The 12,487-nt window shown below is 30.2% G+C and overlaps 1 protein-coding gene across 2 annotated transcripts in view; it reads left to right on the forward strand.

The window, feature by feature from the left end:
- LOC142326575 (ATP-binding cassette sub-family G member 1-like) overlaps window positions 1-12,487 on the forward strand; it is a 406,137-nt gene that overhangs the window by 359,409 nt on the left and 34,241 nt on the right. The window contains exons 1-3 of one of the 2 annotated variants that reach the window (XM_075369156.1): window positions 8,495-8,698; window positions 9,477-9,594; window positions 11,422-11,611. In XM_075369156.1, coding sequence (XP_075225271.1) covers window positions 11,504-11,611 — 108 coding nt within the window. In that variant the 5' untranslated portion in view covers window positions 8,495-8,698; window positions 9,477-9,594; window positions 11,422-11,503. Of the gene's footprint in view, window positions 1-8,494; window positions 8,699-9,476; window positions 9,595-11,421; window positions 11,612-12,487 lie in introns of those variants that run through there. The other variant, XM_075369155.1, reaches the window with a different exon arrangement.

Here is a 12,487-nt window from a genome sequence, read left to right on the forward strand (position 1 = left end):
ACGTTGCAAAAACTTTTCAAAAAAAAAACTCTTCTCCTAAATGTATAAATTTCAAGCAGACTTTAATTTTATTGCAACTTATATATTTATTTTATACAAAAAAAAATTCCGAATTTTTATTTTTATATTAGCTTACTAGGGATACCCCGTTACAACAAGGAAAATGTTTTTAATTTTAATAATTCAATTTTTTCGTTTGGACGATTATGGATCGCGTTAAAAAAAAAATAACTGTACTTGCATTTTGTTTCCCTTTTTGCTATACTCTTTCATTTTTTGGATAACGTTTTTCTTTCTTTTTGGGAAAATTTTCTTCCCTTTTTTCCTGACCACTCTTGATTTTTTTTTACTTTTTTTTCTGAAAGTGTTTTATCGCAAAATTAGTTTTTTAATATTTAATACCTTTAGATTTTTTCCATTCCTCCAAGCTAGTTATTTTTAATTCTTAATTTAGAAAGACAATAAATTAAATAAATTTATGAAGGTAATAAATAAGTCATTTTAAAAACACGGCTGCCAAAAGACATTGATACCGATAAATTTTTGAACAGATTGATTCAGGCAGTGGAAGATATAAGGTGATAGCGAGTAATCAATTTTCAATAAAATGTATTCTAAATGTAATTATTTTTTCTTAAACGTGTATTTTATTTCACTACAATTAGCTAATCATGTTTGCGGAAAATTTAAAAGAAAACCGTTATCAGGGATTGTAAATTACGAATTTTAAGTAATAGTGGTTTTCTCTAATTTTATTTTAAATAAAATTTATATTTTAATTAACTATTAATAATTATTAATTATTAATGTACTATACGAGGTGTATGAGAAAAGTAATGAGACTAACTTTTTACTTACCAAAGTTTTTATTTTTTCAAGCAACAATATCCCCTTCAAAGTAGTTCCCTTGGGCAGCTATACACCGGCGGAGTTGTTGTTCCCACTCCTGGTAGCAGAGCTGGAAAACTTCAACTGGTAGGGCTTTTAACCGGTCGTTCACAGTCTTTTGAATGTTTTCCAGACTTCCAAAATGACGTCCTTTTAAGACACGTTTCAATTTCGGGAAAAGGAAAAAGTCACAAGGACTCAAATCAGGTGAATAGGGGGTTTGAAGAACCGTAGGAATACGTTTTGAGATCAAAAATCTCTGATGGAAATGGCTGTGTGACACGGGGCATTGTCACGATGAAGCATCCACTTGTCTGCGATGTCTGGTCTCACGCGAATCACTCTTTTCCTGAGCCATTCAAGGACTTTTTGTAAAACACTTGGTTGACAGTTTGTCCTCGAAGAACAAATTCTTAATGCACGATACCCCTACTGTCAAAAAAGCAAATCGCACGGATTTGCTCATTTGACATAATTTCGGTCGAGGAGATGACGGAGCGTGCCACTCTTCGCTTTGCCGCTCTGTTTCAGGATCGTACTCAAATATCCAGGATTCATCACCTGTAATCACACGATTGAAGAATTCTTGGTCATTGTCAATCCTCTTAAGAAGATCAACGCACACGTTTCTTCGATTGTCCTGTTCCGTTTGAGGTTTTTCGGCACAAATTTCGCACAAACCTTCCGCATGTCCAAATCGTCTATCAAAATTTAATGTACGGTGAAAGCGTTTAAATTTAACCGTTCACTCAACATCCTTATTGTTAAACGACGGTCTGATCTCACAAGAACCCTCACACGCTCAACGTTTTCGTCAGATTTTGAAGTCGAAGGTCTCCCTGAGCGAGGTTAATTTTCAACGTGTTCTCGGCCTTCCAAAAATGATTTGTGCCGGCGGAAAACTTCTGCCCTCGATAAGCAATGTTCCCCATAGGCTTTTTTCAACTTTTCAAAGGACAAACTCGCGGATTTCCCAAGTTTAACGCAAAACTTGATTGCACAACATCGCTCTAAATTCTGATGCTCCATTTTCGTAACACACAACAAAAACACGACTCACTGATGGCGCTGTCAAAAATAATGTGTTTGCAGAACGGTTTCAGTGTGTTTCAATTTCCCTCTGTTCGTCATTTTTTTTTTTTCAATAAAAATTATATTTTAAGAACGTTCTGAGTTATATTAAATTTGCTGTATATGTGCATCCGACAACATCTATAATATAAATAAATTTGAAAATTACAAAATGGACTCGATTTAAATGTTTTAATTATTAATAACTCCGTAAGTGACTAATTTTGTGTTTCTATAGTTTTGACTTTTTTTGCCCAAAAGGTTTTCATTCTTTTGCTCTGTTGTTGTTGCCTTTCTTCCGTTCATCTGTTCAGGTCTGTACCGTACTTTTTCTTTCTCTCTGGAAACTTAGATTTTCGAATCACTTTTCCTCTTTGTCTTTATACAGATCCTTAGAAATGTTTAACGTTTTAAAATTTTTCTATTTCTTCAAACGGTCGGATTTTGCGGCTATATTTATGTAGAAATTAAACATTTGTTTTGACAATCTTTGGTCGTTCGATCTGCATAAATGTCTGTAACAGTGTAACTTCTTCCTCGGGTTAAGTCTCCTTTTTTTACTTCCTTGTACGAAGTATTGTGATGACGAAAAATTTCGGTTTTCAGATTTCAACGGAAATATCCATTTTGACTAGTTTTTACTATTTTTACTAGTTTTGGCGTGACGTATGTACGTATACATCTCGCATAACTCAAAAACGATTAGCTATAGGATGTTGAAATTTTGGATTTAGGACTGTTGTAACATCCAGTTGTGCCCCTCTAATTTTGATTGCATTGCAATCGACTGGACCAAAAGTGTTTTAAAAAAGCCCAACATATAAACAAATTGGATTTTGGACTTTTTCTTATTATTACTGCAGTAATAAGCCCTGATTGAGAGCTTTTCGACGATATATTATAAGTGGTACTTAGTTTCATTGGTTCCAGAGTTATAGCCAAATGAAATTTTAATTAATGAAATATTTGGTATTACAAGTGGAAGACACATCGGTTCGTATCAGACTTCCCCTTTTTTTAACTTTTTTTTTTAATTTAAATATATTGATTTATTAATAATTAACCTCTAATTGTAAAACAAAAAATACAATAAATAATTCAAAAACAACAATAAAAAAAAAATCAGGAGTTATATTAGTGAAGTAAAATTTTATGTACTTTCTATTTTTTTTAAATGTGTATTTGTAATTTAATACTTAAAATGAAGTCATGTGATATTTACATCAGATATTTTATTTATTAATTTTGAATTAGTTACGCTGCCCTGATTTTTTTTTTTTTTTTTTTTTTATTTATACCAAAATCGTAGGTAATCATTGTAATAATATGAATTATTATAAGTAAATAAATAGATTTTTATTTTGTTTGTAAAATAAAAATATATTAATTATATAGATAACATACATATAAGATAAGTATAAAAATATTTTATAAGATAAATTATAATATGTTTAAAGTTCATATTAACTATTTCAATAAAAATATATGAGTTAATATTCAGATGAATACAATATAAAATATTACTACAAAATAATTCATAATTCTGAACCAGCTATTGAAAATTATATTGAGCAATACACATTGAACGGAATGCAAGTAAATCGTGGTTTTTTTAATTTTTTGATTATTTAAAAATTCATCAACAGAGAAGATTGTTCCTGTAAAAAAAATTAATTGTATTTTAAATAATTGTATGAAAAGATTTCTAAAATGGTTCAGCAATTCATTAAAAATTATAACGGAAACACAGTAAGACATCATAAGACAGCAGCACAGTAAGCCATCTTTCCCATAAGATGAAATATTGTGTTATGCGAAAATAGTTTCGTTGTCTATTTTGGTAAATTTGGTTATTTTTTTTCGGTATAAGCAACCATTTTTATTTTTAGCAAAGATTGGACATTCATAAATATACACACAAGGATCATATTTAATTTTCTAAATGTAGATTTTATATTTATCGGCGGCAAATGATCTGATAACGCATTTTTGTATCTTAAAAACTCGTTTTGACTTTTTGAAGGAGCCTCAAGAAACGACACAATCCTTTATTCCTAAAAAAAAAAAAATAAATATTTTATAAAGACGACAAGTTTAGCGTTTCATGAAGGCGATTCAGAACAAAACTATACGGCTAGATTTTATTTTTTATTTTTTTTTTGCCTTCAGTCATTTGACTGGTTTGATGCAGCTCTCCAAGATTACCTATCTAGTGCTAGTCGTTTCATTTCAGTATACCCTCTACATCCTACATCCCTAACAATTTGTTTTACATATTCCAAACGTGGCCTGCCTACACAATTTTTCCCTTCTACCTGTCCTTCCAATATTAAAGCGACTATTCCAGGATGCCTAAGTATGTGGCCTATAAGTCTGTCTCTTCTTTTAACTATATTTTTCCAAATGCTTCTTTCTTCATCTATTTGCCGCAATACCTCTTCATTTGTCACTTTATCCACCCATCTGATTTTTAACATTCTCCTATAGCACCGCATTTCAAAAGCTTCTAATCTTTTCTTCTCAGATACTCCGATCGTCCAAGTTTCACTTCCATATAAAGCGACACTCCAAACATACACTTTCAAAAATCTTTTCCTGACATTTAAATTAATTTTTGATGTAAACAAATTATATTTCTTACTGAAGGCTCGTTTAGCTTGTGCTATTCGGTATTTTATATCGCTCCTGCTTCGTCCGTCTTTAGTAATTCTACTTCCCAAATAACAAAATTCTTCTACCTCCATAATCTTTTCTCCTCCTATTTTCACATTCAGCGATCCATCTTTGTTACTTCTACTACATTTCATTACTTTTGTTTTCTTCTTGTTTATTTTCACGCGATAGTTCTTGCGTAGAACTTCATCTATGCCGTTCATTGTTTCTTCTAACTCCTTTTTACTCTCGGCTAGAATTACTATATCATCAGCAAATCGTAGCGTCTTTATCTTTTCACCTTGTACTGTTACTCCGAATCTAAATTGTTCTTTAACATCATTAACTGCTAGTTCCATGTAAAGATTAAAAAGTAACGGAGATAGGGAACATCCTTGTCGGACTCCCTTTCTTATTAGGGCTTCTTTCTTATGTTCTTCAATTGTTACTGTTGCTGTTTGGTTCCTGTACATGTTAGCAATTGTTCTTCTATCTCTGTATTTGAATCCTAATTTTTTTAAAATGCTGAACATTTTATTCCAGTCTACGTTATCGAATGCCTTTTCTAGGTCTATAAACGTCAAGTATGTCGGTTTGTTTTTCATTAATCTTCCTTCTACTATTAATCTGAGGCCTAAAATTGCTTCCCTTGTCCCTATACTTTTCCTGAAACCAAATTGGTCTTCTCCTAACACTTCCTCCACTCTCCTCTCAATTCTTCCGTATAGAATTCTAGTTAAGATTTTTGATGCATGACTTTCTTAATTGCCGATAGTTCCTTTTACTTTCTTCATCACTAGCATTCTTATATTTTCTACGTTCATCCATCAGCTGCAATATATCGTCTGAAACCCAAGGTTTTCTACCAGTTCTCTTTATTCCGCCTAAGTTTGCTTCTGCTGATTTAAGAATTTCCTTTTTAACATTCTCCCATTCTTCTTCTACATTTTCTACCTTATCTTTTTTACTCAGAACTTTTGCGATGTCCTCCTCAAAAATCTTCTTTACCTCCTCTTCCTCAAGCTTCTCTAAATTCCACCGATTCATCTGACACCTTTTCTTCAGGTTTTTAAACCCCAATCTACATTTCCTTATCACCAAATTATGGTCGCTATCAATGTCTGCTCCAGGATAAGTTTTGCAGTCAACGAGTTGATTTCTAAATCTTTGCTAAACCATGATATAATCTATCTGATACCTTGCAGAATTTCACGGTACACGGTTAATATTACACTGAAGACAAAAAAAAAATTTTTGTATTTCCCTAAGTGAGATATCAGTTCTTAAATTGCTTTTGTGCGTACATTAGAGATCTGTAAATACAATTTTTCTATCATCCTTTTTTTTTTAAATAGAATTTCGCTTATCCTTTTCTTTTATAAATAGCCTCACGCACATCCCGAATTAATGTCCAACAGTAATCGGCTGGCATGTTAGTATTCCATTTCCCTTTATAGCGGCTTTCCATTACCAAAATATCTTGGTGGAAATGTTCACCGTGTTCGTCACTTACGTCTCCGAGGTTGTCCGGGAAAAAATCCAGATGCGAGTGGAGAAAATTTATTTTCAAAGACATATTACATCCCATAGTTCTGTATGAAGTAAGAAGTAGATTAACAATATCGTGGTAATTGTTGGATTTTTTTTTTGCCGAGAAAAGTTTTGCAAACGTCTTTAAATGAAGCACTTTCTTCATTATTTAACATTGAATGAAATACATCATCGTTGACCAACTCTCTTATTTGAGGACTTTCCTTCACTTACATTCGGAAATTTCTGCCTGATGTACAAAAAAATCTGGGACTATCCTTCTTCATTGCTTTTATACAATTTTTCATTAGTCCTTGCTTGATAATATCGAGAGGGGGTAAAAATTTTTTTTTTTTCGAAGGGCTCATAAATAATATTTTTCCCATTTGGAATTAAGTTGTCTCGTTTCTTCCACTCTTTGGTAACATAATGTTTACCCCTAGCTCGGCTGTCCCATTCGCAAAGAAAACACATGTACTTATTAGTATAGCTTAACTGCGTGCCTAACAAAATAGCTATAACTTTCAAATTACCTTCAAATTACTTTACTATTACTTTCAAATTATGTTTCAGTTATATTTTTTATAATTCACTTTTTCAAGAACGTCTTTCATCACGTCATATATATCTTTCAAATTAATTAATACCATAAGCGATTGGTATCGAAGGATATTTGTTACCGTTATGTAATAAAACCACTTTTAAACTATACGTGGACGAATCTATGAAAAGGCGCCTGTCCTTTTAAATAACGTACTGAGAAAATTCTTTTGTCGGCTTCGAAAGCCCAAAATTTTGTAATTTTTTGAAGTGAATTACAACCTTGCAGTCTTTATCCTAACAGTTCGCTTGATTTTTTGATAAATTTAGATCCCTAACCAAATCATTTAATTCACATAAGATGTGGCTTATTGGAAGATAATTCAAAATCAAAATCATTGTTATGTTCTTCACTACTGCCCGATTCTTCATCGCTGCTTTCGAAACATACATTCACAGGTGGCTCAGGAACTGGAATAATTTCGCTGTGAGGTACAGGCGTGATTGCAGATTGCAATAAAGGATATTTTACAGTATGTTTAGATTTTTTAGAAATTCCATACACACTTGTTAAACAAAAGTAATAATCGGTTACATGATCCTTTGGGTCACGCCAAACCATAGGTACAACAAATGGCAAAGGCTTCCGTGTACTTTTCAGCCATCTTCTTAAATATACAGAAAATTATGTTCAGTAAGACTGAACATAATTAATTCATTCCTAAATCCAGTGCTTAATACAAATAACACAGCTGTGTTTTCAGCTGCACATTTTGACCTACACAGACATGATTAAATCTTGTCCATGAAGGATCACTCTTCAGTATTAGATATGATGTCATAATATGTAACTATGATATGATTTAATTCTTTGTCTAGTATTCTTTATTTATAGCTTATAAATTATGTTAACAAATTTAAACAGTAAAAAATGAGCTGACAAAATACAACATAGGAGCTTAAAATGCTAAGTATACGTTGTAAAATGAAAAAATCCTGTAATTAAAATTTAACATTTTTCAAAAATCGTGGGTGATAGAAAGATTCTGAGTTCATATTCGTTTTCAGCATCAAAAAACAGATTAAAATCATATATCGCATGTTAGGAAACAAAAATTATATTTATCAGTGTTATAAAACTATTATTTCTCTAGATGATAAACCTTAGCGTCAAGAATAATTACAACATGTTTTAGTTAGAAACTAAACAATAGTAAATTAGACGATATACATCTTTAATAAGTATTAATTTTCAGCAATATACTAACAATAGTCGTAATTAGTAACTGTAACTTTACACATTTACTTTTGGTTACCGGTACATTTATTTTACCAAAATATCAACCTTGAAACAACGGTATGCCGCAAAATACCGTAATTATTTTACGGTCTGCAGTCGTATTGTAATCAAACGCATGACCGATATGGAAGAACTAACTACCTACGTTACATGCTGTTGTTTGTAGTTAGCTGAAAATTAAGACGACTGCACGCCACGCCGGTTGACTACCTGCTGTTAGGTAATTGAAAGTACAATTAAATAGAATAATAGATTCTAAATAGTGTAATTGTAATTGGACCGTTTTGGTTTTATCGGATGTAATAGGATTACAAAAATCTATGCTGCCTTTGTTTTCTGATACCGCTTTCACAAAAGTAGCATAAAAAGGATCTTTAGAACTAGACGTTCAAATAAAAAAGTGAAGCCAGATTATCTTCTTTGGTTATAACTATCGATAATGAACTATCGATCAATTTTTCAATTAATACGGAACTGCGTAGTAAAAGTTTATAACCTCATTATGATTCTGAGCTGAGTGAAAACTTATTTTTCTACAAAACGTAATTGTGTACTGTCTAATTAGACGTGTTGCATTATATATTATAGTGCAGATTTTGTAAATTAATTTTTAAATCGTTATATCTGCCTGAATAGCAATTTTCCTATTAAAATTTGACAACTTCATAGGCGTTTTGTTAAACTGATATAGTTGTGCTCTCTGCTATGAGGCCGTAGGTTGGTTTTTACATCTTTACATCTATATTTCATTGATAAAACATTAATTTCAACTTTTCTTATTTTTTGTTTTATTAGTCTCTGACCGTTTAATCGTACTGTAATTTTTGATAAATTACATATACATTTGTATCAAATTTTTTTTATTGAAATTCTTGGCGTTGCATTTCTTTTTATTTCCGAATAGATAGATATAAATTTGTCTATATTGGAGAGTACATTTTTTTTACAAATTTTACTTAATCAACATAAAATGTTAAAACAACACAGATCTATTTGATAACTCATATTTTGATTATTAGACTAAAGCAGATTTTGTATTTTTCTTTTTTTATGTATGTAATTTGCTTCTGCGTATGATATGCTAAATTACAGATAGAGTTGTCTCATTTTTAAAAAATATAATCCTACCATTTGTTTATTGTAATACATTTAAGATGGGAATTGTTAACTTCTAGCCAGATTTTGAAATATGTAAGATAATTTTTAATTATAATTAAAAATAGCTAACTGTTGTGTAGATTGGTTTAATACCAGCTTTCTTAAACTAGTTATCTAGAAACCACTATGCTAATCTCTACTTCAACTGGATCATCTGTTACCAAAAATTCGTATTGTGTTGATTATATGTAGAAGATTGTGTTTTGCAGTTGTTTGCTTTACTTTTTACTCATATATTTTATTTTATTAAACTGGAATTTAACTGATATTAGTATATTGAATATTTATATATTTTTACTCGTCACATATTAATATATATATTTCTTTTATTCTACAGGATCCAAGATTATACTTAGAAGTGTTAATGGACTATTTAGGAGTGGCCAGTTGACCGCTATTTTGGGACCATCTGGGGCTGGAAAGAGCACACTGCTAAATGTTCTAGCTGGTTATAAGTGAGTCGCCTATATTATGATTTTTTTTTAATCAGTAAATTTTGTATACCTTAGGTAGAATTATAGTAAATAAATGTATGTCTAAAATTGGACTAAATAGTTAATTGTGTAATATCTACATTATTTTTAAAAATGAGGATTATGGAAGAAATAAAAAGAGAAAATACCAACATCAAGCATAAAGTGTAGTTTGGAATTCTTGAGAATTAAATAATTTGTAATTTAAATTTTTAACTAATTATTATTTATATAAAAAATATACAAACTGATTAGAATGCAGTTTCTTACAGCAAAACTGTAAGAAGGTTGCATATTAATGAAGGTATGTAAATTAATTATAAATTTATCAGTTTTTGTTTAAATTGTTCATTTACTTTAATAGACTTTATTCAAAAAAAAGTTGTACTTTTGCATTATTCAAGACTTGCCCCTTTATTTAGTTATATTTCATTACTATGTGCATTTTAAAATTACTAAAAATTTATTTAAAATAAAATTTAACTAATTTGGAAAGGTCATTATTATTTTGTTTATTCAGATAAAAGTAAAATTAATCGATTTTACTTGATATCGAGTACAAGAGAATATGTATTTTGAGTTGGAAAATAGACAAGAAATATTTTAATTTTATGTGTTAAAATACTAAAACTGGTCTGAGGTTGTATAAACCCACCGGGTTGGTCTAGTGGTGAATGTGTCTTCCAAAATCAGCTGATTTGGAAGTTGAGAGTTCCAGCATTCAAGTCTCATTAAAGTCAGTTATTTTATATGGTTTGAATGCCTTCTTTTACCTTTAAAACTTTTTTACCTTTTTACAAGTGAGTTGTTAAATAATCTATAATTTTAAAGTGTTAAATGTTTATGAGATGTGATCAAAAATTATCCAGACAAGTAAGAAACTTTAGTTACCATTACGTGTGGCTAGGCTGAGGCTGACTGTAGAACTTACCTCGTTTCTTCTAATCAAGTTCTATTTTGCTTTTCAGTAGTGCTTTGTTTTTTTTTTTTTTTTTTTATTTATTTATATGAATATTCATATATAAAAGCTTTTTTCTTAGTCAAAGACTCATATTTACTATTTGGGAAAAGAAAAACATTATAGGAATCAAGTTCCAGGAAATAAAATGTCATTGGAATGTGATGCTTAACAAAAAAGTTTGATTTTGACAGATTCAAGCATATCACCAGCTAGGCCAGGTAGGTAAAGGCTTTTCTGTTTCTGGTCAGCTGATTGCAGTTTGGTATCTATCTATTTGACTGTTTCATATTAAATACCTAAAATATTCATAAGAATCTACAAAATTAAAATATAAATCTTCAGATACTTTCAAATAGTGATTCCAGGACAGGATGTACAAGTTTGATGTGGTTTTAATTTTTCTGCCTGAAGGACTATCAGATCATTTCTCACTCTTAACGCATTCACAGTAATTTAAAAAATGTTAATATAACTCTCAAGTCAGTCCTGAAAAAACCTAAATTTTCTGTAATAAATTTCAACAAGTCAACAACCTTTTGACAGAATCTGATCCAAATTTGCTGATCCTTTTTCTGATAACAATTGCAACAAACTCATATAACAGCAAAGATACTATTAAAAAGAAACTGAATAAGAAGGATTTATTATGGAAAAGAAACCGGGCAGGAATTTAATTTCAGTGCATACGCTGAATTGGTTTCAACATTACCCTCTGCCAAGTTGCATGTGACTGCATTACTTGTTTCTTGATTCTGCTACATGCCCCTGTGTGTAATTTTTTAATACTGTTAAATATTCTCTCAAGTAGGAATTACAGTATGTTTACATATACATATCTTTATGTTTAGGACTGGAGATGCTAGCGGTTCTATACTTATCAATGGTCATCCGAGGGTTATTAGGCAATTTAGAAAATTGTCTAGATATATTATGCAAGAAGATCTCCTACAGCCCAGGTTAACTGTTCATGAATCGATGATGATAGCTGCTGATCTGAAACTAGGACATACAGTTTCAATGAATGAAAAACTCGGCACTGTAAGTACTAGAAAACATATGCTTCTGTTTTTAGTCTTTATTGTCTTCTATAGTTTTGTTACAAATTGTTTTGTACGTATTTAATTACATTTAAACTAATTAAATTCTCATTTCTAACTAATTAGTAAAGCTAAAAACCTTAAATAAGATAATCTTCAGCCATATTTTATTTGAGAATTCTGTTTCTGTTTGTAATATATTTTCCTGTAAAACTATTCTGTGTATTTTTATACTTCGTAAATCCTGAGTATGTAAGCTCTACACTATTTTACCGCTGTATAAAGTACATTGGCCTCATAATATTTTGTTGTCTCTCTTACTATATTGTTTGTAAATTCCCATGTGAATTAGACAGTGGCCTTGTAGTGACATTTTTTCATGTTTTACATATTCTAATTAATTTTATTTTTGTATTTTCGATATTCATTTATAATCTATTTACTTGAAAAAATAAAAAACATAATTCAGTAATAAAAACCTAATAATTTTTTTTAAATATTGTTTTTTTACGCAATTAATTTACTTTTTTGACCACCAAATAATTTAGTGTAATTATTACTTTAAAACGTATTCAAAAAAGATACTTAAGATTTAGAAATAATTTTCATTTTATAAAGTGAAATGGTTTATTGTCCACCATGAAGAAAATCTTGTGTTTGAGTGGTATGTTTGTTTGTAAATTTTATTTTTCACCATTCTATTGGGATTTTTTTTTAATCTAGACTTTTTGTGGATTTTCATAAATTTCTGTAATAAACTAGGTTTGAAGAAAAGTTTCCTTAAGTTACAATTTAAAAATTTGTAGTGAGCTACTGAAACAGAAACAACACTAAAACTATCCTACCCAAAGAAAAGCTAGAGCTTTTTAAGATCTAC

The sequence above is a fragment of the Lycorma delicatula genome, chromosome 6 (genome assembly GCF_047948215.1).
Source record: "Lycorma delicatula isolate Av1 chromosome 6, ASM4794821v1, whole genome shotgun sequence".
NCBI classification, from domain to species: domain Eukaryota; kingdom Metazoa; phylum Arthropoda; class Insecta; order Hemiptera; family Fulgoridae; genus Lycorma; species Lycorma delicatula.